Here is a 27150-nt window from a genome sequence, read left to right on the forward strand (position 1 = left end):
CTACTGTGCTCATTATGTTGCCCATTCTTAATAGTTAATATACTGTATAAGCTAATAAATAAGTATGTGTAAGGTAATTCATATTATCTCAAAATGTAATTTAATGCGTGTCCCTGAACAGATGGTTCAAGGAGGGCAGGCTGCTGACTGACCAGGAGAAGTATCAGACCTACACTGAGTCCCGTAGTGGAGTCCTGGTGCTGGTCATTAAAGGCCCTACGGAGAGAGACCTGGGACACTACGAGTGTGAGGTAGGCCTTTAATTCACCACCGCCTCAGCTAAAAAAAAATAGGTCCGGTTTCCCAGCCAAATAAAGCATAGTACAAGACTGAAATGTACTTTCAATAGAGATTCTTAATCCAGGACTGGCCTAATATGGGTCCAGGAAACCATTCCATACAGTTGTAAAACACTGGACTGCAAAGCACCTCGTGTGAATAGCTGCTGCTGTATCACTTGTGAATGATCAATACAAAAGAAAAATGAGAGATACAGTAGTAGTAACATGTAACAGTAGTTACATTATTTGGATGCTTGACATCCTTCAAAGAGGATTGTTTTCATGAGACATTACATTCATAAGATGAAGCCACTGTTTCAGTAAGCCTAATGTATTCTCCTCCCTGCCCATCCCAGTTGTCTAACCGACTGGGCAGTGCTAAATGTGCAGTTGATCTGTGCCTTCCTTCTGCTGTGGCTAGAAGAGGAGAGCAGGCGATCACCATTGAAGGTAGGAATACTCCCATTCATGCACATACCGTTGTGCATTAGCTTCATAATTTACCTCTTTTACCAGGTTCTTAAAATGTAGAGAATGTATGCTTTTATTTCCATAAGCCACGTTCCTACAAAGGAAAAGAGGAACCATCAGTTCATCAACAATTTAGATGATGTAGTCTTTTTGTCTTAACATTAGCTATCAATTTATCAGACTAACTCCATAAGCCCTGTCCTGCTTTCCTTCTAGTCACTGAGCAGGAGACTAAAACACCAAAGAAAACCATCATCATGTAAGTGTGAACAGTTTATGATACACACTATAAGAAGCATGCATACTTGTGTGTGTCCTCTTTAGGCCTCTGCATGCATGGCCAGGCAGTATTTCAATCCTGAGTGTAAGAGGGGCTCACTCAACGCCAAATATAACTTCCAAGGAGCCGGCATTTGGAATGGTTCCATAAGGGAATGGTTGTTAATATTTTTTTGTCTGCACATTTTCCTTAACTCATGTACCGTTGCATGACATGTTTGTATGAGTAGACAGGACTCCACTTTGTGTGTGTGTGCGCGTGTCCGTGTGCGTGTACACGCTAATTAACACCTTTTGTATGTAGTCTTATTGTGAAAACAGCATGCCAGCAAGTTGTTCTATCTCTCTGCTGTCTCTCTCATACCTTCTGTTCTGTTCCTGGCATACAATACACTCTTAGAAAAAATGGTTCTAACTGGAACCAAAAAGGATCCTTCTTTGGGTTCTCCTATGGGGACAGCCAAAGAACCCTTTGAGGTTCTAGAGTTAACCTTTTTTTTAAGTGTTCCTTCTGGTCTGTCCCTCTTTCACACCATCTGTGCTGTGTCCCCTTACAGAGAGGAGACCATAACTACGGTGGTGAAGAACACCCGTATGAAGCGTCGCGGCATGTCTCCATCTGGGTTCAACCTCTCCGAAACCAACACCCCAAATCTCCCCACCACCCCCACCGGCACGGCCAGGCAGAGGAGGCAGGTTTCTGCCAGCAGGAAGACCACCATCCCCACCCTGTACGTCACGGAGCCCGAGGGGGGTGCTGGGGCCCGGGCCGCAGAGAACAGGTGGGTGGAGGTAGAGGAAATCATTGAGTACAAGGTGAACAAGTCGCCCAGGCTATCCAGGAGAAGAGGGGTCTCACCAGCTGGGTCGGAGCGAGCGAACACCCCCTCCTTCACCCGGCCACGGAGGTCCCCGAACCCCAACACCAACAATTCCAACAACAAGCTGGTAGAGCTGCAGAACTGCTCCGAGCTAGAGGGGGCTCATCCTATAGCCTGGGATGATGATGAGGAGGATGAGAACATGGCTTGGTCTGAGGTTGCCCCTGGACTCAGTGGAGAGGCCTGCGAGGTCTCCGCTGTTCTAATCCCTTACGACCATGAACATGATGAGGCCTGGCTAGAGGAGCAGAAAGAGGCCTTTGTCACAGAACCGGATGATGATGATGATAACATGGAACCTCCCAGGAAGCTGGAGCCTAAGACCCTGACCCAGGCCGGTTGCGTTCTTACCCTGGAGGACTTGGAGGACTATGTTCCCAGGGAGGGGGAGACCTACAGCTCCTCCAATACCAGGCCCTCCCCTACCGAGAGACCCTGTGAGGTCTCTGTGCTTCAGAGGGAGATTGGGGGCTCTGTCGTGGGCCAGCCAGTGCTGCTCAATGTGGGGAGGCCTGTGGTGGTGCCCAGGGGGGGGCGCAGCCCTGGCTTCTTCAGCCGATTTAGAGAGTACCTCTCAGGCAGCATGTTCTCCCTGGCTGCCCCCCACCACCACCACCACCCCAGCGGAGACCAGTCTAGAAGGGAGAGAGAGATTCCCATCCAGGTCAGCCATGCCAAGCAAGAGGTCAAGCCTGCATACTGTTCTGAGGTGCAGAGAGTGGAGGGAGGGCAGCAGAGATACAAAACCAAAGTCTACACGTCAGTGGGCAAGCCAGTCACTCTTCAGATTAGCCAGAACCCATATCAAAACCAATAACCTAGTGTGTGAAAATCAGTTGCTTGATCAGAACCAAACTGATTTTTGTTCATTGGTGATACGTACAATAGCCGTTTTAGTCTTAAATGGGAACATTACTACTTAAGTGTTAAAAAGCATATTCTAACCTTGCATTTTCTTGCAAATGGGAGGATCATTCCATTTTGAAGCAACCCATCTGAAAGTCAAATGCAGACACAGGAAGTCAGTTGTTTTGGTCAGACAAAGTCGTTTTTAAAGGACAAAACATCAAAAGGGGGTTGGATTTGTTGTTTAGGCAAAATGATTTCCAAACGCCATTGTATACTATCCAGGCTTCAATTTATTGTTGCCTTGCTTGCCACATATTTGATTATTTGATGTACAGAAAAATATAGAATAATTGCAAGTCTTGCAACATGGACTGACACTGTTTGAAAGTTTAAAAAATCCATCTGCTTTACCCTCAGGTGACAGCTGTTTTGAATGTCAACATCTTGATGTTAAACTTCTGTTCCGTAGGAGAACATCAGTACAGTACTATATTTCTCTCTGTGTGTTGTCTCTTAAGTTCAATGAACAAGGAATATCCACCTTGACTTGTAGCATATCAGTTTGTAAATAGGCTAACTAACTCCTGTGAAAGGAAAAAAATGTGTCTCGACAGTAACTTACCAAACCAATGACTTCAGCAACGAAATTGCTAGAAGTACAAAATAATTCTAAAAGAGCATTGATTACAGACGTTGCTGGACTGTGTGAAACATTGACGATGTTCTTTCAAATGCAGCCACGGTCTGCTTGAGAATACAAGAAAGCCAGATTAAAGACTGATACATGGATCATTGAGTTGTACTTCAGATTGGGCTGTCCTGTCCTATGGAGAAGTCTAGAATTTTCTAAGCGTTTCTAGATGGGCAGTTACATGTTGTGCAGTGCTGATGCTTTTACATTAACTGTATATCACTCACTTGTGGTGTGGACTGTGGAATGATATAGGTCTATGATTATGTTATACAGGTCTCGTATAAAGGGTCTCTGTTTACTTTAGGTCATATACATGCAAAACATAGACCTATATAGGATATTTCATTTTGAACTGGGTCATTTGTTTTATAGAAAGGCACTTCATTATCAGTTTATTGAGAGCATTAAAGAGTAGATTGACCTCAGATAATTAAGTATTTGTGATTACTTTAAGGTCAAATGTAATTAATTATATTTAGAAAAGTGGGAGCATGTTATGTATTAGCTTTTTGAAAGCCGATTTGCGTGTTTATCTGATTGACATAATTTAATTAACACAATGAGTCCCACTGTAACGCCGACGCGTTTTGGACTTCTGGGTAGAACCATTGGATTTGTCTTTCTTCTGCATCCGTAGATACCAACCATTAGTCTGTGTAATTAACGGGGGCTGAGCTAGAGCTGTGTTTGTGAGACAAGGGCGGATCCCAATGGGGCCCTGGGCTGTGTCTTTTTACTAAAACCTATGTAGTCTGAATGATTTGAGCTACAAACTATTCAGATATTTATGAAAAGGTGAGACTCTCACGAACACATGCATGTAACTATGACGCTCAACACCTACACAAGAGTCATTAGAAGCTAAGGGGTTGTTCTACATAGAAGATCATAGGAAATCCCAGGACATAGTGTCTATAATAAGCTCACATAGTGGCTCTCACAAAATCTAAACAGTTGTCATTTCCCAGTGAGCATACAATTTCTGTACTTACAGCATTCATATCAATTCATTTGATCAGGATTTTGCTTTGGCAGATTAAAAACATTTTTTTATTGACATTTGTCAATAAAACTCATGAATGCAACTGTTTTATGTCAAATAGTTTTGTGTTCTACTTGTAGCCCTGGTTGTCCTGAAAAGAACACTCCCTTGTGAGGCTAGATATCAAGGCTGGACATGCCCTTATAATAAATTAAAGTCAGATACATTAAAATATGATTTTTGCTGGGGCTGCGGGACTGATAGGGTTAATATTCATCTTGTCACATTCAGTTCAGGTGGGAGCACAGTTACATAGTTAGTGAGCCATTGTACACTGGATTTATTCACTTTGTTGCAATATATTGCTTTAAAAAGTGAATTACCACTTTCCAAAGTAAGGGTGATGTTTTGTTTTTATGTTATTTTAAATGTCTTGTAAAAGCATTGAATGTTTAACTTTGTAAGAAATTCAACATAAATCACATAGGTTTTGACTGCCTGCACATGTTTAGTTAAGAGAATGAATAGTTCATGGATTTTTGGGAGGGTACTCCCAAGTGTTTAATACACCAAAACAATTAAATTTCAACTGATGAACTGATCAGCCTGTTGTTTTATTCACTCTTGGTGAATGTGTGGGTTGGTTGGTAATGCAATCACCGAATGTAAATGGTTGTGCTTTGTCTGCCTCTCGTCTATATCCTCTTCAATTACATTGAATCTTTCACATATAAAAGTGTAGGCCTAAGAAATACTAGTCAGAGTCAACAACAAGTAGCTCTAACCATTGATTATATATTTCAGGTAAGGTGCTTGGACTTCAACCATACTGGTCAGCAAATCACTGGCCGTTTTCAGTCAAGTTAACAGGATCACTATGCTTAAAAAAATAAAAAGATATCCAGGCAAAACATTTTTATTAATTTACTTGACTACACTTGTAAAATACATAATGTTACTAGAAATACATATTATTAAACAAAGACTCGTTGAAGGCTGGGTAAATTGTCAATATTTGGCCAAAGATGACACATTCAAAGCAGTGGTATAACATTTGCACCATTAAAAAGCTGTTCAGAGTGAAAAAGTTAAATAAATATATTTCAATAAGTAATTTGTGCAAAGGAAGGAATGTTTTGTTCAAAGGGAGATCAAATACAGAGGACAAGAAGCTATGGAGTTTAAGAGTCATGGGCCAGAGTATGTCATATTAGTTACCAATGAACTGAATTTGGGTTCTGAATGGAAAACATGTTAAACGACAAACTTAAAATAAATAAGTGCAGCCTTTTTAGAAGGCTGCCTTGAACAAAGAGGCTTTGTGGAATTCAATGCAACCAGTTTCAAGTAAAGCAAATGCTCTGTGTGCTTGGTTCTACGCTTTTCTATATTCTCCTGAGGACAGAGCCAATATTTGCTCCATTTATTTCATATTCATTCTCTTTAATTCTCACTCAAACATTTCCTTTCCAAAAAAAGGCCAACTGAATATCATTATAATATAGGTGAGATTATTATTTTACAAACATACAATACAAAAGTTTTACACCATTACAATGCAACTGTCAAAACAACAAAAACATGTATTAGGGGTTAGACTACATCACCGTGAGTTGTGGGCTCCAGAAGTGTAACTTTGTTATACAGAGGTTAACATCATGATTGTAAATCCTAAATGGCAATCCTTTGTTTTATGAGTGAATGAATATTGTACTTTATCATAATTGTATCAGTATGGTAAAACAGGGAAACTTCAAACATATCTTTTCACACACAAGATGACTAGGATCATTAGCTAACAGCAGCTAGGCTACAGTAAGTTCCTGAGATCAGCTGTAATACGTATGGTGCTTCCGTGTGACTATCTAGAGACAGAGTTAGCCTGTGCTTAGCTAGTGCCCAAGCACCTGGCCTTGTGATTGTTTGTTAGCTGCCCTATGTTGATGAACTACTATGGGTCAAGAATCCCTCTTTTAAAACTAATGAAAAGGCAACATAAAAAATATATAACCATTGATTTTCTCCTCTTCGCATTTCTGGCTATGGCACCTTGCTGTGGCCATTACGACAACCAATGCATCTCTGTACAACCACACTAACTGGTTTAAGGACATTTCTGCTGGACAGAAACAGAACAGCAATGCCATTTGCGAACATACCATACCAGTGTCTACTCTTGCTGAACAAATTGGTTTATCCACAAGTGTTGTGTTCGAGACCGCGTAAAGCGAGACCAATTCAAGACCAAGACCGGAGCAAATAGAGTCCGAGTCAAGACCAAGACGGAGGTGTGTGTGTGTGTGGGGGGGGGGGGGGGGGGGGGGGGGGGGGGGGGGCAGTACTGAGTCAAGACCGGGAAGGGGACAAGGGGTCCGAGACAGAGTCAAGACCAGAAAAATGCGAGTCCAATTCAAGACCATGATTGTAATTTGGTCAACTCACCACCAAAATGTCCAGTATTTCTGTTTTCATATTTAACAACATACGGATTCTTTAGGCATTCAGAATAGTGAGAAAATGCATGCTGAGGGAAAATACAACATGTGTGTGAAACATTGTTGCATTTCAATGTGGAACTGATAGCATTTTAGGAACAGGAAATCTTATTAAAAATGTGATCATATACACACCCCCCAAAAAATTGTCATTTTGACATTTTCATAAATTCTTAGAATGTTTGGGAATTACGTATACAAAGGCATTTGTGAAAATTCCATATCAATATAGAGTGGGGAAGCAGCCGTGTGTTTAGACAATTAATAGACACTGCAGTAAATAAAACCATAAATTAAACAGAATAAAAACATCTGTCTTGTCCAGGATCGGAGTCTACACAGACCGGTGCGCTATAGCCAATCAGAGCCACAGTAGGCCTTTAAACAAACGAGCCATTTGCCAGAATACATTTCCGAACACAGTTGTTCAAGTTCTTACTAGCTAACCAAATGATACCTGCATCTCTAGCTGTGTATAGCCACCGAAAAACGATGAGGGGGAAAAGTCAGTCAGTCAACAGCTAGTTAGTGTAGCTATCTAGCTAACGTTAGGCTCCAGGTTTTTTAGCTTGCTACATATTGTGTTTTACAAAAAGTGCACTCTCATACATGAGTGTGCTGGAATTATGGTTGCTGTCCTTTCAGAATGACAAACATGTCATACACTGAAGGCCTATAGGTTCACCACTGTACTAACCTGTCACACACTGAAGACCTATAGGTTCACCACTGTACTAACCTGTCACACACTGAAGACCTATAGGTTCACCACTGTACTAACCTGTCACACACTGAAGACCTATAGGTTCACCACTGTACTAACCTGTCATACACTGAAGGCCTATAGGTTCACCACTGTACTAACCTGTCACACTGAAGGCCTATAGGTTCACCACTGAGAAAACATGTCCATACTAGATATAAAAGCTGTTAAGGTATTTATGTTTCAAGATAGGAGTGTATATATTTGGCCTGGAGAAGCAGTTTTATGCTCTGACTGAATGGAAGCTGGTAATTAGGCGTTTTTTTTACTCTGCTGATCTCGGCTGGTCCCAGACTGAGTTAAGACCGAGTACAAATGTATCCAACACTGAGACACTCAATGTGGTCTTGAGTACTACAATACTGCCATTAGTGGGAATGAGTCTTGTTATTATGGCCTTCTGTTGTTGAAGAGCAGAGAGAACACAGTTAATGCTTTGGGGGTATAATACTACTAAATGGGCAGAAGAGAAAAAAAAATGGCAGAAACTCCTGTATGCAGTAAACATAGAAGAAAAACTTATTAGGGACCATCTCAGTCACAGGTTAAACATTAATGGAGTGTTTTTCTTTGTGGACAAAAAATAAATAAAACTGTGCCGAATGAGTAAATAAAGCTAAATAGTCCACTTCTACTTACAGTTTTCATCATCTTAATACCTACCTATATCCTCCCAATATGTAAAAACATAGGCTAGATCTTAGTGCACACTCAAAAGTCTAGGTGCAAGGGATGTTGTCTGGAGTTCCTTCCCACACCAGTATCTGACAGAAAGTTCAGGATTGGAATAGAGGGGCTGACATTTTGTAAGGAGTGGCCAGGACGGCTGGGATGGATGTCATGCTTCTCGTCGCTTAAGAGGACAAGTTGGTTTTCTGGACTTTTTTGATTTCCTTAAGAAAGAAAGTAGGTTTGAGGATGACATTTTGGAGATGGTGAAAATCAACACTGACAAAGATCTATTAAAGATTTAACAATATACATTATGTGACTAATTGGTTTTCAACAAGTTAAATGGTGCGTATGGTCCAGTCCATCATACCCAGCTATGTCATGTCGATACCAACTGACCTCAATAAGAGTGTCTTTCAACTTCCCATAGGCATCGTCAAGACTATCATTGACAATGACAACGTCAAATATGCCAGGATCTTTGCCTGAAAGATAGGGGGAAACAGTTTTAGACCATTTTTAAACATTTCATTTATAAACATACAACTCTGTTTTAGCCCAAAATCTCTCCAGAATCAGACTCACTTATCACCATGTCCACCTGGGCAGCATGCAAACGTTTCTGGAGGCTCTCCTCTGACTCTGTCTCTCGGTCTCTTAAACGTTTTTCCTACAATTACAAGTGACAGAAGAAGATGAATTAAGTCATGGGGGTTTATGTTTGGATCACAATCCCAGACTGAGTTATGATAGGTTTATAACCACATTACACGTTTATAAACAACATTCAATATGGTATATCAAGTCTCTCAAAGTAAAACGAGACAAAAATGGCCCTGGTAAACAGTTTTATAATGCTGCCCGTCTCTCACCAGGATGCTCATGGACGGAGGTTGGATGAAGATGTAGATGGGGTTGAGGTCTGTCGTCTTGACCGCCCTAACGCCCTGCATGTCGATGTCCAGGACGCAGATCAGGTTCTTGTCCTTGACGTCCTGCACGGAGGCCCTGCTCGTCCCATACATGTTCCCGGAAAACACTGCGCTCTCAATGAACTCCCCTTTGTCGATGCTGGCCTGCATATACTCCCTTGTAACATAATGGTAATCTGTAACACAACAACAGTTGCATATAAAAGGTTGGTTGTTGAAACCAATAGGACACAGCGGACAGCATAGGTGGTTGAAGCGAATTAAAGAGATGCAGCAGGAGGAATTGGAGCAAGATCATCCATCGTGGGAGTTTATAAACCCTACCTACCTTTACCATTCTCTTCACCAGGACGAGGGCTCCTTGTTGTGTCTGACGGATGAGAGCACACAATTGGATATCTTATTTCTGTAACTGACACCTCGCTGACATTATACAAAGTTAACATGGGACTGGAGCAGAGCACACTTACGTGAGACGCTGAAGCCAAAGATGCCCTCGTACTCCTTGAGCAGCTTCTTGAGCAGCGTGCTCTTCCCAGCCCCCGACGGGCCACTCAGCACCACTGGCCTGGGTCCTGCCATAGCTGGGGGAGAGAGAAAGAGACAGGGTTAGAGGAGATGAAAACACACACACACACACACCAAACGGAAAGATCAATTTACACAAATGGTTGGAACTGGTGTCATAAGGAGAAACAGACAGATTAAAAACATACCTAGGCCTATCCTTTACTCACATGAAACTGGAACAATCTCAAGTAGCCTATATTGAAAAAGATCAGACAGGTGGTGTAGTATAGGCTGGTACTACCACACTGATCTCATGAGCTTACGTAACTGGTTTACCTGTAGTACAAGGCTAGGTGTAATATGAGGCCAGGTGTAATATGAGGCCAGGTGTAATATGAGGCCAGGTGTAATATGAGGCCAGGTGTAATATGAGGCCAGGTGTAATATGAGGCTTGGTGTAATATGCCTGGTCTAAAGAATACACTATAGGGATGAATATGAAATGGACCTAATGAACCAAGCATCCCATAAAACATGGAACAAACAGATTAATTGCCTTTTGAAACAAACAAAAAAACATTTCAGAAGGTGATTATGTAGTAAACATCCTAAGCAATCAGAACAGGTTCCAACAAGACTAGTAGGACCAACACAGCTAGAGCAGTTATTAAGTCCCATTAGGCCGTTACCACGGCACCATCTACTAATTGGAGTGCCTAAAATTACCCTGCTGCTTCTGATTGCAAGGCATAAGTGCGTTCAGTACACTGTCTACAATTATTATTTTTTAACCATAAAATACATTTAAAAAGACTAAAATCAGTATGATCCTAGGCTAAATGTTTACTTGTTTCTTATGATGTAGCCTAGGCTATTTTTGAATGTGTTGTCCAATTTAGACATACCCAACAAATGTTCCACTAATAGGTCTAGGCCTAAACTGAGACTAGTACAATCTGAATGAGGAACAGCCACATACCGTGGAGTTATTTGATTTTCAATTTAGCTTGTGTACTAAAAACCATCAGCCGAGTCAACACAGCCGGGTCAACTACAGAGATAATGACAGTGATAATAGCAATGACACACTATTTTGGAATTAGTCAAACAAATCAGCTTTACAATAAAAAAAAATTCTGACCTGTCCTATTCCAGAATGATCTTAATCTTTAGTTGTTAGCCATATAGGCTAGATCATATTATTAGGCTAACGCCCCTCTTCCTCCTTACCTTCAGTCACTTTCAGTAGACGTGCGAGTGAGGGAGAGCAGCAGGTTGTGGGAGGACTGGATTGGCAAGTGAATGAGCAGCACTATTATATACTGGAGCTGGGTGTGTCAGTCTATGTGGTGTCTGTGTGGGCGCAGACTCAGCACTGTACAAACAGAGGAAAGTAAATCGCTACTCCCTCCAATCACCGCTCAGTAAGTTACACAGTAGCCTAAACCCTGCCCAACAGCTCGTGACATAGCCTAGATATTGACAGCTTCTTTCAGTTGTCTACGGAAATGATAAACGAATCATGCAAAACACAAAATAAACTCAGGTGAGAAATTATCATACAACAGTCTACTGCATTACTATTAAACACTGCAAACATAACTAGACCTAAAATGCATATCTCATAAATGACAAATGCCTCTTCAATCCACAAAATAGCATTGCACCTTAAACGACCATGTAATTTATATATCGCTAGCCTACACTGTTTTAGGCTACTAAAAGTAATGTATCAGTGGGTTTGGTTAGATGTCCAAAAATAAGAAAATCCATGTGAATGACGTGTCATACTTTACTTAAGTGGTGCCGCCTCCTCATAAATCTACAGATGCTAATTTAAAGGAATTAGAGTTGTCTGCAAAAAAAAGGAGTTTGTTATAATAGCCATGTAGTCTATGATCCCATATAAGCTCATTTCCATTTAAAAAAAATGGATTCTCTCTTGTAATAGGCTAATCAGACCTGAGCTCACCCCCTGACAAAAAGATAGGAAAAACCTCAGTGCGTGTAGCCTGACAGCTGCAGGTGACAGAAGCATTCATTCTCTGCCGCCTCTTGAATGTTTAAATCACAAACAAATTCACAGCTCCTTTCCAAGTCAGAATCAGTCATGGGTTTGACGCTGGGATGCAGAGGGTCAGACTGTTGTCACAAAAACATGTGGACAGAAAACAGACTATAAGAGTGGTTTAGGCTACATCCAGTCAAATAAGAAACCACTTCTCGCAAGGTTCAGATCTAACTTTCTCTTCCTTGCAGTCAGAATACCAGCAAGAAATGGTACAATTCAAGAGAAGGTGACAAGTTAGTCTGTACAGCAAATATTCAAAACAATTGGGTCTACAATGACACCATACATAGGGACATCTTATAGGCTTGGTCTAACATCTAAAGGCACCACTTTTCAAACGTGACAGAAAAATTGGCTATAGGCTACATCTACACAGGCAGCCCAATTCTGAAATTGTTTCCACTACTTGGCCTTTTGCCCAATCACATCAGATCTTTTCCCGTCAGATATTTTTCGGATCTGATAGGTAAAAAAAAATATCAGAATTGGGCTGCCTGTGTAAACAAAGCACGTGTTACAGAAAACGAGGTGCATGTGAGCCGACTGCAGGCACAGGGTAAGGCTAATTGAAATGGTTACAGGAAACATTGTTCTGCATGCCATTACAGATGTTGCATTCAGTTAACTTTAGGTCAACCCTTATATATGCTTTCCACAGCATGTGATCGATCTTTGCCAGACAGTGACCAACCTTTCATCATGTGAATTCAGTTGGCTCCTAATTTCTTAAAGGCTGTTACTGATTAGTATGTTTTCTAATCAGCTGCAGCCTGCGATAAAGTGCTCAGTCAGGTAAGATACACTATATGTCCAAAGGTATGTGGACACCTGTTTGTTGAACATCTCATTCCAAAATCATGGGCATTAATATGGAGTTGCTATAACAGCCTCCGCTCTTCTGGGAAGGCTTTCCACTAGATGTTGGAATATTGCTGCAGGGACTTCAGCCACAAGAGCATTAGTGAGGTTGGGCACTGACGTTGGGCTATTAGGCCTGGCTCGCAGTCAGCATTCCAATTCATCCCAAAAAGTGTTTGATGGGGTTGAGATCAGGGCTCTGTGCAGGCCAGTCAAGTTCTTCAGCACCAATCTTGACAAACCATTTCTGTATGGACTTCGCTTTGTGCATGGGAGTATTGTCATGCTGAAACAGGAAAGGGCCTTCACCAAACTGTTGCCACAAAGTTGGAAGCACAGCACTCTCCAGTCCCGTTCTGTGAGCTTGTGTGGCATATCACTTCGCAGCTGAGCAATTGTTGCTCCTAGACATTTCCACTTCACAATAACAGCACTTACAGTTGACCGGGGCAGCTCTAGCAGGGCATACGTTTGACAAACTGACTTGTTGGAAAGGTGGGATCTTATGACAGTGCCACGTTGAAAGTCACTGAGCTCTTCAGTAAGGCCATTCTACTGCCAATGTTTGTCTATGGAGATTGCATGGCTTTGTGCTCGATTTTATAGAACCTATCAGCAACCATGCTGATATGCATGTGTGGGTATGGATGTGGGTAAGCAGACAATCAAGCTACTACGGCCCCCCCATGATGAGTACAGATTTTTTGTGGCTGCCACCCCATCAAAGTTGACTATCCCCGATCTAAAGCATATTGCATGAGAAGGTTCTTACCTAAAAAGGTCTTCCATCCCTATTCTATGCGGTTCAAATTAGGCCAGAAAATGTTTTCCCATTCAACAGTAAGAAGGCAAAAGCTGCCAAACCAGATCCAATCTGTACTAACAATCAGTTTTCCTTTTCTCCCCTATAATAACTCATAGCTTTATAGAAACAGCCAAGTTGATAAGATATCAAGCCATAATAGAGCAATGTACTTGATAACTAATTTAGGCACCACTTACTGCTATAGCCTAAAGCTGTGTGGGAGAGTATAGATGATGATTATGTAAACAAGACATTTCAACTTCAACACAAATGGACAGTGAATTAGACAGCTCGGTCTTTCCTACTAGGTGGTGCCTATTGGAGCTCATACTTTTTTTGGAAAAGCATATCTTTTTTTGTATTCTATCAGAAAAAAAGGACATGTTTGACTTTCAGAAAAACATGTTGGTCAAGCTCAGGCACTTTTAAAAAAATGCTGGGGTGTATTTTCCAACCAGTTAGCTGCATAATCCTAAAGGGGTGGAATTTAACAGGGTGGGAATGTGAAGCCTAAATTAGCCATAGCTCTGTGAGTAAGCAAGATTGAGCTAGTATAATGGTGTATAAACATTTGAGCACGATTTTAAAAACAGATAAAACAGTGTTTATATTTATTTAGCTTTGCACCATTGTTTTCCCACCAAATAAATTATGACACTTCCTGAATGTGGTGTCATTTTAGGAAGGGCTTGTTTCTTAAACGGAGATTAACAACAAATTAACAGGGTGGAAAGTGATATCAGAAAATCTTAAATAAAACCATAAATACAATAATTATTAAAAAACGTTATTGATGAAAGACAATTTAACTAGGACTATAAAATAACTAAAATATGTAATATTTTATGGTTTATATTTCTCGTGGGAAGTTGATGAATAACACCCGGGGACATGGCAAAAACGCCTACATCCACTGAAAAAGTGTTCAAAAGTCATAACATTTCCTCTCAAGAGCCATATTTTTGAGGTAAAAGACACCGGACCTTATATTTAAAGTATTTTGGAATCCACATGTTACAGTAAATAAGAAGTGATATTTCCTGGGGACAGAATAATGCCTTGACACGGATTGACCAATGCGTATGGCCTGTGTGACAGACTGGCTCGCTTCAGTGATGATAACGAAAAACAGCAGGCTATTGAGAAATAGTTCATAGACTAGCGGTCAAAATAATATATGATCATCCTACCTGAGAAGAGCCTGGATAAATACCTTGTATACATCTACAATGACTGCGGTTCAATATCTCAATAATATCTCCAAGGCGTCATTTCCGTACTTATTGGGTGGTCTTTCTGCCTTTTCTGTCTACATTCCGCGTGAAGGCCATTAATATAGATGGTGTTTCGACGTCATCTTCACGAGCCAAATAAACAAGAGTACATCGTTCAAATACCAGTGTGTATACGTCCTCAACCGAGTACATTCAAAAAGGAAACGGTGTCGTATTTTTGTGAGCGTTTAAACTCCGCACGCGATACAAAGACCTTTTGAAAATCTACATCCAACCCAATAAACAGAAATAATATAATTACTTCATATAAGCATTTTACAGGGGTTGCAGATTCAGTATTACGAACTGTGCGTAATGAACGCCAACAGCTAAAAAGAGCTATTTGCGTGCAGATGATCGGCGCACAAACACGCGAGACCGAATAGTCTCGCGTTCTTGGTTTTTCACTTGTTTAGCTAGCTAACTCAGTTTATTCGAAACACGGAAAAGGTTACTATCCATGCTTCTAACCATCGCTTACTATATCGTCGTAAGCGGACGTGGGAGAGAAAAGCCAGAAGGAAACTCCCCGGATGAACAACGAGAGGGCCTAACGTGTAAACAAAGCTTTCATCGTCTTTATTCAACGCTAAAATAATGTTTGGTGCTTCAAGATCTGGGGGTGTAAGGGGGGGGCAAGACCAATTCAACTGGGATGACGTGAAAGGCGATAAACACAGGGAAAACTACCTCGGTAAGTGGAGAAAAATGGGCATCAACCCATCGTCGCCAATGACCTTTGTCTACTGTAATTAACGATTCGCTTCTTTGCGAATAGACAGCAGGGCGACTATCCAACTAATAATTAGGTCAAATGTTTAGTTAGTAACTAGCTAACTACGTTCTAGATGAAACTAGATACAATAGGCAACTACTTAGCATGTTATAATAATCGACAATGTAGTTAGCTAACGGTAGTTACCGCAATAAAGCAATAGGTTGTTAGCCTGTACTCATTTATTCTCGAGTGCCACGTTCTTACCTTTTTCCGAAGTGTAGTCAGTCCCTCATTAATGTTGCATTGCTTGTCAACAACTCAGATTGTCTGCCTGGAATATACTTTTTTTTTTTTTTACCCAGCTAGCTATGTTGGAATGGTGAATTTTGAGATTGAGATAAAACCAAGCGCAAACAATTGACTGTGCTGCCAAGGAGAGCGGCCACGCACACTCGACTGCGGCTGGTCAGGGAATGCAATTATGCTAGTCTGCGCATATACATGGCTTGCTGTATATACATGATGTTATCCAAATTAATACACTGGTCACGAACGAGAACTATTTCTCAAAGATTTTACACTGTGCAGCCAGGAGGAGAGGGGTGTGTATTCAACACGGCAACGTTGATTGTAGAAGAATAGTTATGGCAATCACTTCTTTATGTAACTTTATTACCTAAGCCATGTCTCTGATTTGGACATGCATGCATTTGGAGTATATTTATATCCTTGCTATTGTTTCAACCCCAGGGAACTCTCTTATGGCACCAGTGGGGCGATGGCAGAAAGGCAAAGATCTGACGTGGTATACCAAAGACAAAAAAGGTGGTGTCAAGCCTATGTCAAGAGAAGAGGAGCTTGCTGCTGTGAAGGCAGCAGAGCAAGAGGCACTGCTGGCTGCCCTGTAAGTGGAACATCACACAGAAACGACTACCTTACAGAAATATTAGAGTAAAATGTCAAACTGTCTTATTCATTATTTTCAGAGGCCACAAGAATATAAAGAGACAACCATCTGGCCTGACCAAAGAGGTACTTTTTTTGCCTTCATAGGGTTTGAGACTCATTTGTATTATGTGCTTTTTGTTTACACAAGTTCTAGTATGTTTTGGATTATAATCATGTCTTAATTTGATAGTATCACAACTGCATTAGACCAGGGAAGATGACATTTAGTTTAGTTTAAATCTCTTTTATATACATTTTTATTATTTTATTTTTAGCATTTGTCACCATGATTTAACGTAACTAGCCTAGTCATATTTTATCATAAATCTTAAGGATGAATACGGGATTGCTTTTGTAATGCCGATTCCAATGTGTCCAACAGGACCTTGCAGATGTGTGCAGGAGGGAGGATGCGGAAGCTGAGGACAGAGATGTGGACAGAGTTTCTGGCCTTGGAAGCTCCGGGTAACTGACTGAACTGTTTGCAAAAGTGTTGTTTCACAAATTCTGTTTTTAAAGCTGGGTTGATACTGTAGGAGACTTCTCACCAAAATATTTTTTTAATATACGTAATTTAGTAGACCCTCTTATTCAGTGCGACTTATAGGCACAATTAGGGTCAAGTGCGTTGCTTGGTGATTCGAACCAGCAACCTTTTGATTACTGGCCGATGCTCTTTAACTGTGAGATTTTTTTTTCTCCCACGTCTTCTAAGCATTCTCTCAGGTCGCTCTTCACTCGTTTAGACTTTTTTTAGCAGCATATATGAGTCCATGACCGAGTATCCCCTTGATATTCAAGTGGAAGAAACAGTGGAAACATTATGGATTGGAGTGTACTAGTTGAGTAACTAGGAGTATGTTTTCTGTCACCAGTGCAACGTCACGGAAAATGGTGTTCTCCCAACAGGAGAAGGAAGCTGCCAAAATAGGCTTGTCAGTCTTCACAGTAAGTTTGTTTATGCTCTCTGAGTAAAACATCCTCACGCAAAGGTGAGCCATCTAAAATAATACACCACTCTGTGTAGGTGTGTTAATCCATTTGTGTTAGCTACATATTTTTCTAACATGATTGATACCGCTTGGGAATTGATTCTGTAATAGTCATGTTACATGATTACGATCATAATGGAGAGCATTGTTTTCACAGCACCATAAAACAGAAGGGAAGTCTGGAAACCAGGAAGCCTCTGCCAGAAAAACATCTGCGAACACAGAGAAACAGGATGTGGATCAAAGGTAGTGTGTTATTGATCAGTGTGTTGGCAATCGAATATCTGAGGTAAATTTCTTCAGATTACTGTCTCAAAAAACCCCTCAAAAGACTTGCCTGTTATACTTTCCCATCATAGACACGATAGCAGCAAAAAGAAGGAAAAGAAGCGCAAAAAGAAGAAAAGGCAGAGAAGAGACTCTTCCTCCTCCGATTCAGAAGATGACAAAAGGTTAGCGTGTTGTTTCTCCCTTTTATACCTGTGGGTCACTTGTATGTCATGTTCACTTTGCCTTCCCCTTTTTAAATGATAAAATCACAAGAAAACAGAACACCAATGTCCAATAATGTTACAAGTGGCGCAGCCACCTAAGGCACTGTATCTCGGTGGAAAACCAGGCTGTATCACATCCGGCCGTGATTGGGAGTCCCATAGGGCGGCGCACAATTGGCCCAGCATCGTCCGGGGTAGGCCGTCATTGTAAATAAGAATTTGTTCATAACTGATTTGCCTAGTTAAATAAAGGTACAATTTTAAACCGCTTATTTGCTTTAGCACTAGAGGGTGCTAAATCACTGTTGGCGAGGTGGAGAGCTGGTCTTTGGTTCCATCTCAAAATATGGGTTTTTGCCAACCTGCAAATGTTCTGTCAACAATTAGACTTTGTATGCTTGGTAGAAACATAGAACAGGTTGTACACTTACTAGGGATGTGTCAGTTAATGTGTCCAGCTGCTCTATTCTGTGGTAATACAAGACTGATTAAATGTTTTTTTTTTTTTTAAAGCAGGCTTGGGATGTTTAGCAACAGGAAGAGGTAGTCTTAGTTAAAATAAGGTGTAGGGTTGATTTTTGAACTGAGTGAATGCATCATCCAGCCCATGTCATGCTTATCTTGTTTGGGGGGCGGGCCTTATTTACTATTCTCCTATGGAACCCAGATAGTTATCCTTTTATAGATGAGGCAATGGTTTGTATCATAATTCAGTGTATTCCTAATGTATCTTCCTCAGCTTACTTTGACCCCTGCCTATTAGTCTCAATCATTGATTGTGTGTTTCTTTACTCCTCAGGCGCAGAAAGGACCACCGTCATCATAATCCATCATGCCTCAGTCAGACTGGAGCCAGACCCCATGACAGCCATTCAAAGGGGGGACCAAAGGGTGAACGCCACCCCCTCTCCTCTCAACGACGCCAGCAGAGGCATGACACACACTCCTCCCACAGGGAGTCCCCCGTCCCCCGCGCCAGCCACAAGGCAGCCCATGCTGCTCTGACACAAAGCCACAGGCGGCGCCATGACACAGACTCTGACGAATAATATCCCCCCCCCCCCCACTCAGACACATTGAGGGAGAGGAGTGCTCTATAGCCCACAGCAGAGCAGCTTGACTGGTCTATGAACTGGACTCAAGGGCTGTGGTTGAGAACAGTAGGTCAATCTGTAGGCTACTCCTCAAACCACTAGCAGGCTTGTGTCCTTATTTGAACAGACCAGTTTTTATTTGTGTTGAATTTTGAATTGTTAAATTTGTTTCTATTGGTATTTTATTTTTCTGAACCAGCTCAAATGTATTTTATGTGTCTAGCTACCAACATTGAAGGACACTATTCATACAATTGAATCAGGGACTACCGAAAGCAAGTTAAGTGCATGTGTTCTTGGTGCTGAAAATAAGTTAGTCAATACAAACTATTGCTGTCCAAGACATTAAATCCGGCGTGACACTTGCCCATTAAAAAATGTATTTAAATGTGTGCCAACACCTAAATGTTACCGAGTCTCCTCTTTGGTTTGTCAGTCTCGTCATCAGTTGAGAATATTCACTTCTCTACATCCCACTGTGCCTCACAGTACTCAGCATTTTTGCTCCTTTTCCTCTATCAAGCAAGAACTCCTTTGCCCCATCACTCTTTTCTGTTCTAGGTTCAGTTGCCTGCCTCCCTGGCTGGGGTAAGATACAATGCACTCCAGTGGTCATAATGGAGTGTAGTGTTTGTATTTGCCTTAAATCAGGTCTGAAAGGGGGCATTCTACTGGCTGGCACCTGATGGTGAACTAAAAAGAGCAAGACATTCACAAAGGAGTGTGCAAAGAAGAAAAAAACAGTGGTCTTTTATATGGCAGAGTACCATTAGGACTGCCACACACAAACCAAGCTGATGGACAAAGTTACACTAAGGGACTCGAGACTCCTGCCCCCTCCTTCCACGACCACCATACTTCTGCCATGTTTTATAGGCTTGGCTGCATTAACCAGCAGTCTAATCAACCTGAAAGAACATCATAAATTGCTCCCCAATTATTGCCACCGCCCATCCCTAGCGCAGACCAAATGTAACAGACAGGCCCAGCTGTAGCCATTTGTAACTTATTCAACACCCGCGTTGGGTGGTTAGTTGGCTGCCATCACCTTGGACCAACCCACTCTCTTAGTCCAAGTCATGGGGGGAGAGTAGTTGGGTGTGATTGCGGATTTGGGACAAGAGAAGGGAGGAGGCTGTCTGACCAAAGCACAGGCAAAGTCCATTTTTAGATTAGGATTAGGTGTCATTTTGAATTCATAATGGGGAAAGAGGCTTGATTAACTCCTACTCATGGGGCAGTGTGGGTTTCTAACCTGGAAGTTAATAATAAATATGTAAATGGTAAAATGTACAATATTTGAATTGTGCCAGTTGGCAGATTCAGTATATGTTGCCTTTCTTGCTGTTGATCAATAATGTTCACTGTGCCTTCAGCCCTGTGAGTCCAAGGAGGAGATAGAGGTTAACGGTGCAATGTCAGCATGATCAAATCCAATAACTTAAAAGAGAATTACATGAAAAATAACAGAACATGTAAACAGTCTCTAATCACTTTAATTACAGTGCTTTTCTCCAAAAAATTAAAGCTGAAATAACTTTACAAAAAAAAAAGTTTAGACAAAAGTTCTGCTAAAGAGATTAACGTTTCAACAAAAGGTTCAGGCAATCAGTTTTAATCCAATGCCTTGCTTTAAAAGAAAGACTAAGAAATGTCCATAGCACTCTGGTGGAATAACACCCAGAACCTTTTGATAAGAAGCACAAAAGGTTGTAATGGAACAGCATGTTTCTTTGACATGAGGACAAAAGTATCCCCCCAGAACTTAGCCAAGGACAACATGAGCTACGAAGGACAAAAAAATACTAGTGCCCACTAAGTAAAAAATATGGAGTTCATACATTTCCTATTGCCACTGACATTGATGCATGCCTTGTTCCAAAACTATTAATATACTTGAATCATTCCCAATAAAAAGGGATGAAAACAAGGTCTTCAGGTCATGATGGAGGACATCAGAATTCAGAATACAACTGCTTTTGTCATATCAGAGCATCATACAGCATATACCTTCGAGTGCAGGGGTAAACAACCAGGTGTCTGCGATGGGGGTTCAATGTTTTTATGAATATCGCTAGCAACAGACTAAACACATTTTGAATGACATACCTACAGTAGAAAAGAGGAAAATATCTTATTTCTCATGATGTCAACTTTATTTCTCCACTACTAATATTGAACAAATTACACTCACTGGAGTATCTGACATTGGCTTTGAAAAATAGGCTACCAGTGTGGTAAGTGCTACTGGCTGCTGGTAAGTGTTCTTGACTTGGACATACATTTTTGCCAACCCATGGATAGCAAGCTAAACAGTTGCGCTTAGCGAAAGTGTTTGCAGTTAGCCTATTAGCTAGAAAGGTATGTTAGAGTTTACACTTCCTCTTCCAATTATAAATGTGGGGAGGTCAAACTAATGAAAAAACATTTACCAAATCTATTAATTTCAAAATGTTTTGAATACTTCGCCTTGACATTCACCTGATAGGACATGAGGAAAAAAATGTTTTGGCTAACATAATGGGAGTCCCTGGTTCAGTGGTTTGCCTGGAAGGGGGAAAGATAAGGTTGAAGACCCCTGAGTTACAAGGTTGTTGTGGCGCTAAGTCATTGTGATGGTGATGTTGAGGACATCAAGGTATCCCAACCCTTGAGCACCTGCAGCTGACAAGAGTAATGACAATGCTTATTTAGACAAAAATGTTTAACAATCAATTAGATAGTCCCGCTGACAATCAACGTGTTCGAGATATTCGATTCTGCACAGAACATGGATTATAGCAAATGGATAGGCAGGAATTCTGCTTCTCTAGGCATTGTGAAAATCTGTTGATTTGCACAGAATCTGTGTGTCTTAAACATGCATTTGTCCAACATACAGACCACATCATGCACTTTTTTTGCTATTAAATTCAGGCTCACTGCGACAAGGGCAGTACACATGATTATTAACCTGAGCCACTTTCATACATCATAATGCTGACCAGACAGTACCTCTGTCCATCACAAAGCAGGTGAATGATGAGATTCATGGAGGAACATAGTTACTCTGCATGGCAGCCACTTCTCAACGAAAGCCAACATGATCTGACAAACAACAAAAGCCGGTAAGTGTCGACAAGAGTTTGACTTTGAAGCCCACTAACCTGTTTTAGGCTTCATCTCAATAATATGCTCTTCAGTGTTTTGCTAAATGGTATTTTGGGGGAGCAGGATATTGTAGCCGTCAGAGGTGTTAAACCATAATTGTTGAAAGTTGTACATCTGTATGTATGCTTAATTCAGGAGAAACACTCCTTTCAGTAAAAATTACCAGCAGACTTATGTAAAAAAGTCAATAAACATAGGGTCCCATCAATTATTTTTTGCCTCCCTTTTCTATTTACTAGACATGCATGTCTGCCCAAGGGTCAAGAGGAGGAAATAACCAAGGTAGATTTTTAAAAGTCTGCAATAAGCTGCCTCTTAAACCCCTCACCATCCAAAACAAGACTATTTACATTAAATAAGAAACCCAGACAGCTTTCCATGATTGGGTTATTATCCTCCCTGGCCCATATGGTGTATTGTTGTAACGAGAGATGAGAAATGAGGGCAGCTTTCCAGTAGGTACTTTTGACAAAAGTAACTTAATTTTCAACATCAGAAGAGTACAAAGCAAAGATAGAGAAGATACAGTGTTACACTTTTCACACTACTGAGCCGAGCCAAACTGAGACGAGCAGAGCTGTACTGCGCCAGCAGGGCTGTACTGCGCCAGCCTGGTAACTCTTCTACCACACAGTTGCTAGAACCATGCAGGAAAGGACAACGTGAAAGAAAATCATCTGAGCCACCGTACGGTTTGAGTCAGCACGATAGAGTGAAAAGGGTATATGTGAGTTGAGGAGGACAGTGGATTATGATGATTAGGCCTATTTCTGGTTTTTTAACTGATTAGACAACCAATCCAGTCCTTCATAGAGACCGTCTCCGCTGGTGGCACAGGTGGCCTGGATGTACCAGTTTCTATGGCGGAGGGAGTGCAGTCCCAACTTGTCTGTGAGTTCGGCCGCATTCATAGCATTTGGGAGGTCCTGAAAAGAGAAGTTCTCCCATAATGAGACAAAAGCCAAGCCAGGGAAGGACATCCAAAGTATATAACAGGTGTATTGTCCTTTCTATTTTATTAATACAACAAAAACAAGTTGGAGGCTTTTTGCTTTCACACAATGGACAGGTGAAAAATGTAGGAGTACCTGTTTGTTAGCGAATACTAATAAGACTGCCTCTCGTAGTTCATCCTCTGCCAACATTCTCATCAGTTCTTCGCGGGCTTCGTTCACTCGCTCTCTGTCATTGCTGTCCACAACAAAGATGAGACCTGAAACACACCAAAATAAAAACATTTTGAGTCAACATCTCTAGTCTGTTGGTCCTCCTTTGACAGGAGTAAAATTACTTGCTGTCAGCACATCTTACCCTGTGTGTTCTGGAAATAGTGACGCCACAACGGTCTAATTTTGTCTTGACCACCGACATCCCACACTGTAAAACTTATGTTCTTGTACTCGACTGTCTCAACATTAAAACCTGAATTGAAGAAAGAAGATATTAATAACCCGCACAATCTATTTGATGCAAGTGAACATGTCCAGGGGGAAATTGTGTTGTTTCTAATTCTATATTTTTAAATAGTCTCAACGTTACACAAAATATGATATTCATACAAACTGGGCTGACAACACTTGTGCCTACATGCCACCACCAGTGCTACTACTTACCTATAGTTGGAATGGTAGTTACAATTTCTCCAAGTTTGAGTTTGTACAGGATTGTTGTTTTACCAGCAGCATCGAGACCCACCATGAGGATCCTCATCTCTTTCTTGCCAAATGCTTTAAAGAGGCTTGCAAATAAATTCCCCATAGTGAAAGACGGATTCAACTTTGGCAGTAGGAATACTAGAAGAGAACAAGAGGAACCCAATTTTGTAACCGTCAGTGTGTAGTTGTGCACTGCCAAATACAGGTTCTTATAAACTGAGTTGTTTAATATACCTAGTATATCAACTTTCTGACAACTATGTTAGTTGATTAGCTAACAATATAACTAAAAACAAGACGCTAGTTAACTAACCATATAGTGCGCGTCAATGCTTAGATAGCTGCTAGCTAACGTTACACAAATCATTTCATAAACTAATCAGTTGAATAAATGAAGGTAACAACCATCGCGTTAAACTGCCTTGCAGTGAAAGACAAATGGCTATTACGTTAGCTATATCGAAAGGTCACTCACTATAAGTTAGCTCTCTAATAGATAACTGACTGTTTTGCTAGCTTTAGCAAGCGGCGCCAAGCTAGCCTAACCAGCCATCTGGCAAGTTTTTTAGATACCTTTTTAACTAGCTAGACCCCAGGAAATGAGACCCCTTTACGTTATATAGCTAAACAGCTAAATACAATGTATGTGACGATTATCATATTCAAACAACATCAAGCGTAAAAATGACAGTTTTCTGCTTACAGTTGTTTTCAATTCTTTCCTCTTTAAGGCGTTTCCTTCCTCAAGATGTCGGGTTATTATTTGGCCACGTCAGAGCTTCCAGAACGACTTCCGTGAAACAGAGCGTTTGGTATGTCGCGCCCTATGGGCTGGAGGCGAATGACACTCATTTTTACATTTTTGTGCTGCTAAAACATGAGTTTGCTTGTTGCAGGTGCGTGAGAATAATTATTCGATTATATGAAAATAAAAAACGCACACACTGCTTTTTCTTATATAACTTTAGTTTTAGGAATGCCAAAAGCATGGCCCGAAAGGTAAACTTATAGGGAAAGACAACATTTTAAGGGTTGTGATATATTGTATTGAATATGATCTCCAATCAGAAAAATGTTTTACCATTTGATGTGCCATTCTATAAATATTTAGATTTTTGGGATAAAGTTCAAGGTGGGCACCATTTTGAAAACAGAATTCAGTCAACTTGATCTACTCTCTTCCTGTACAGCATAGTGAAAGCTACTGAAGAGTGCTCTACTGGCAAACAGTGTTTTCCTTTTCTTTTTAATCAAATTGTATTAGTCACAAGCACCGAATACAACTGGTGTAGACTTTACCATGAAATGCTTGCTTACGAACCTTTCCCAATGATGCAGTTTTAAAAAAGTATGACAAATAAAATACCAACACAAGACATAAAATAAAATAAACAAAAATTGAGCTATATATAGAGAGTACCAGTGCCAGATCAATGTGCAGATGTACAAGGTATTTGAGGTAGATATGTACATGACGGCAGGGTAAAGTGACTAGGCATCAGAATATATAATATATAATATATAAAATAAAGAACAGAGTAGCAGCAGCAAATGATGAGTGCAAAAGTGTGTGAGTGTGTGTGTGTGTGTTGTGTGTGTGTGTGTATGTGCGTATGTAGTGTATGTGAATGTGTGTGGGTTTTATGTAGGAGTGTCAATGTAGTGTGTGTGAGTGTGTATATTGTGAGTATACTGAGCCTTCCTCTGACACCGCCTGATATAGAGGTCCTGGATGGCAGGGAGATCAGCCCCATTGATGTACTGGTCAGTCCACACCACCCTCTGTATCGCTTTGCGGTCAATGGTGATGCATTTACCATACCATGCGGTGATGCAGCCAGTCAAGATGCTCTCAATGGTGCAGCTGTTTAACTTTTTGAGGATCCGTGGGGCCCGTGCCAAATATTTCCTGAGGGGGAAGAAGCACTGTCGTGTCCTCTTCATGACTGTGCAGATGTGTGTGGATCATGTTAAGTCCTTAGTGATGTGGACACCAAGGACCTTGAAGAGCTCGACCCACTCCACAACAGCTCCGTTGATGTGGATAAGAACGTGCTCTCCCCTCTTTCTCCTAGAATCCACAATCATCTCCTTGGTCTTACTGACATTGAGGGAGAGGTTGTTGTCCTGGTACCACACTGCTAAGTCTCTGACCTCCTCCCTGTAGGCTGACTCATCGCTGTCGGTGACTGTCGTGTCGTGTCGTCAGCAAACTTGATGAGGGTGTTGGAGTTGTGCGTGTTGGAGTTGTGCGTGGCCACACAGTCGTATGTGAAAAGGGAGTACAGGAGGGGACTAAGCACACACCCTTGAGGGGCGCCGTGTTGAGGGTCAGCTGGTGTTGTTGCCTACTCTCACCACCTGGGGCCGGCCCATCAAGAAGTCTAGGATCCAGTTGCAGAGGGAGGGGTTCAGTCCCTGGGTCCCTACCTTGGTGATGAGTTTTCAGGGAACTATGGTGTTGAGCTGTAGTCTATGAATAGTATTCTCACATAATTATTTCCCTTCTTGTCCAGGTGGGAGATTGTCTAGGTGGGAGATAATTCACTATGACATAATTCATTATTTCTGCCATAGACTTCAGGAGACTACATGTCTTCAAAGGGCTTCACAAAAGGCCAGATGCAGGGCCCACACGATCCAGACCAAAGCTAAAAAGACCCAGCTCCTCTTTCTCCACACCTAGCACAATGGAAGACCATCAGTTTGTGGAAAAAAATCAAGAGTGCATGTGGTAAACTGCCTTGTTTTATTCAAACTCGCTAAGGACCAACATTTCCATTATAGGCCATTTCATACCCTCCTTTATTCCTTGACGGCTTAGCAACAGGGCAGATTGAGTTACAACACTGAAATGTTTGATAAAGTATGAACAAGATTCTGTATCTCTAACCATGACCTGTGACACTGTTTGAAAAACATTACAGTCATAGCAAACCCATGAACATGAATCCAATCCAATGTTTTCATCATCAGACTTATGGACATTGGTTGTCCTAGTTCTACTCTAGTGTAGAAATAATAATATAAGTCAAGGGGTGGTGGTGCTGCTGTCACTACAAAACATCATTGTTTCTTTCTATACAGGTCCTGTCTTGTCTCCCAGGTGTTAGATTGAGTAAAGTAATGAACCACCCTTGCCCCTTGATTTTGCCGCCACTGTACAATGTACAATGGCACATAGGCCTATTCATGTGGGCAAATCTGCAGTGCCAATCGGGGGCATTTGAGGGGTGTCTACGAGACACTTGGCTTTTCATCATGTCTGTCTTCTCACGGTCT

At 41.2% G+C, this 27150-nt stretch overlaps 4 protein-coding genes across 29 annotated transcripts in view; 2 read left to right on the forward strand and 2 right to left on the reverse strand.

The window, feature by feature from the left end:
• Window positions 1-5039, forward strand: part of LOC110530483 (obscurin) — a 90334-nt gene extending 85295 nt beyond the window's left edge. For all 19 annotated transcript variants that reach the window (XM_036986132.1, XM_036986140.1, XM_036986141.1 and 16 more), the window contains 4 exons: window positions 122-251; window positions 638-731; window positions 969-1011; window positions 1589-5039. In XM_036986132.1, the coding sequence (XP_036842027.1) occupies window positions 122-251; window positions 638-731; window positions 969-1011; window positions 1589-2729 (1408 nt within the window). In that variant the 3' untranslated portion in view covers window positions 2730-5039. The remainder of the gene's footprint in view (window positions 1-121; window positions 252-637; window positions 732-968; window positions 1012-1588) is intronic.
• A 298-nt stretch (window positions 5040-5337) lies between these two features.
• LOC118936258 (guanylate kinase-like) lies at window positions 5338-16100 on the reverse strand. Of its 8 annotated transcripts, none has more exons than XM_021611245.2 (8): window positions 15800-16100; window positions 11040-11184; window positions 9770-9883; window positions 9628-9669; window positions 9240-9475; window positions 8953-9037; window positions 8767-8852; window positions 5338-8588 (listed from the first exon to the last, which is right to left on the reverse strand). In XM_021611245.2, exons 3-8 carry the CDS (start codon window positions 9879-9881, stop codon window positions 8550-8552), a joined length of 600 nt encoding a protein of 199 aa, XP_021466920.1. In that variant the 5' UTR covers window positions 9882-9883; window positions 11040-11184; window positions 15800-16100; the 3' UTR covers window positions 5338-8549. The 8 variants fall into 8 exon arrangements, with proteins under 8 accessions (XP_021466920.1, XP_036842043.1, XP_021466919.1 ...); XM_036986148.1 differs by having other exon boundaries at window positions 11040-11951; XM_021611244.2 differs by lacking the exon at window positions 15800-16100 and adding an exon at window positions 14757-14873.
• c8h1orf35 (chromosome 8 C1orf35 homolog) lies at window positions 14955-19474 on the forward strand. The gene is made up of 8 exons (XM_021613612.2): window positions 14955-15511; window positions 16286-16439; window positions 16522-16567; window positions 16866-16948; window positions 17359-17431; window positions 17633-17721; window positions 17835-17927; window positions 18769-19474. The coding sequence occupies exons 1-8, from the start codon at window positions 15415-15417 to the stop codon at window positions 19016-19018; spliced, it is 885 nt and encodes a 294-aa protein (XP_021469287.1). The 5' UTR covers window positions 14955-15414; the 3' UTR covers window positions 19019-19474.
• A 3180-nt stretch (window positions 19475-22654) lies between these two features.
• Window positions 22655-24601, reverse strand: arf1 (ADP-ribosylation factor 1). The gene is given in 5 exon segments (NM_001165170.2): window positions 22655-23139; window positions 23302-23426; window positions 23525-23635; window positions 23827-24006; window positions 24572-24601. Coding segments are annotated over 4 exon segments (543 nt in total). The 5' UTR covers window positions 23972-24006; window positions 24572-24601; the 3' UTR covers window positions 22655-22977.
• Window positions 24602-27150: the final 2549 nt, after the last annotated feature.

This window comes from Oncorhynchus mykiss, chromosome 8 (genome assembly GCF_013265735.2).
Source record: "Oncorhynchus mykiss isolate Arlee chromosome 8, USDA_OmykA_1.1, whole genome shotgun sequence".
Lineage (NCBI taxonomy): Eukaryota > Metazoa > Chordata > Actinopteri > Salmoniformes > Salmonidae > Oncorhynchus > Oncorhynchus mykiss.

Excerpts from the sequence above, each read along its gene's own strand:
- LOC118936258 (XM_021611239.2), bottom strand. The coding sequence starts at position 14,767 with ATGTATACAAGGTATTTATCCAGGCTCTTCTCAG. Across the intron at positions 9,670-9,769 it reads CTTTGGCTTCAGCGTCTCAC|ACACAACAAGGAGCCCTCGT; the intron begins GTAAGTGTGCTC and ends CTCATCCGTCAG. Across the intron at positions 9,038-9,239 it reads CTCCGTCCATGAGCATCCTG|GAAAAACGTTTAAGAGACCG; the intron begins GTGAGAGACGGG and ends TTGTAATTGTAG.
- c8h1orf35 (XM_021613612.2), top strand. The coding sequence starts at position 15,415 with ATGTTTGGTGCTTCAAGATCTGGGGGTGTAAGGGGGGGGCAAGACCAA. Across the intron at positions 15,512-16,285 it reads ACACAGGGAAAACTACCTCG|GGAACTCTCTTATGGCACCA; the intron begins GTAAGTGGAGAA and ends TTTCAACCCCAG. Across the intron at positions 16,568-16,865 it reads CATCTGGCCTGACCAAAGAG|GACCTTGCAGATGTGTGCAG; the intron begins GTACTTTTTTTG and ends TGTGTCCAACAG.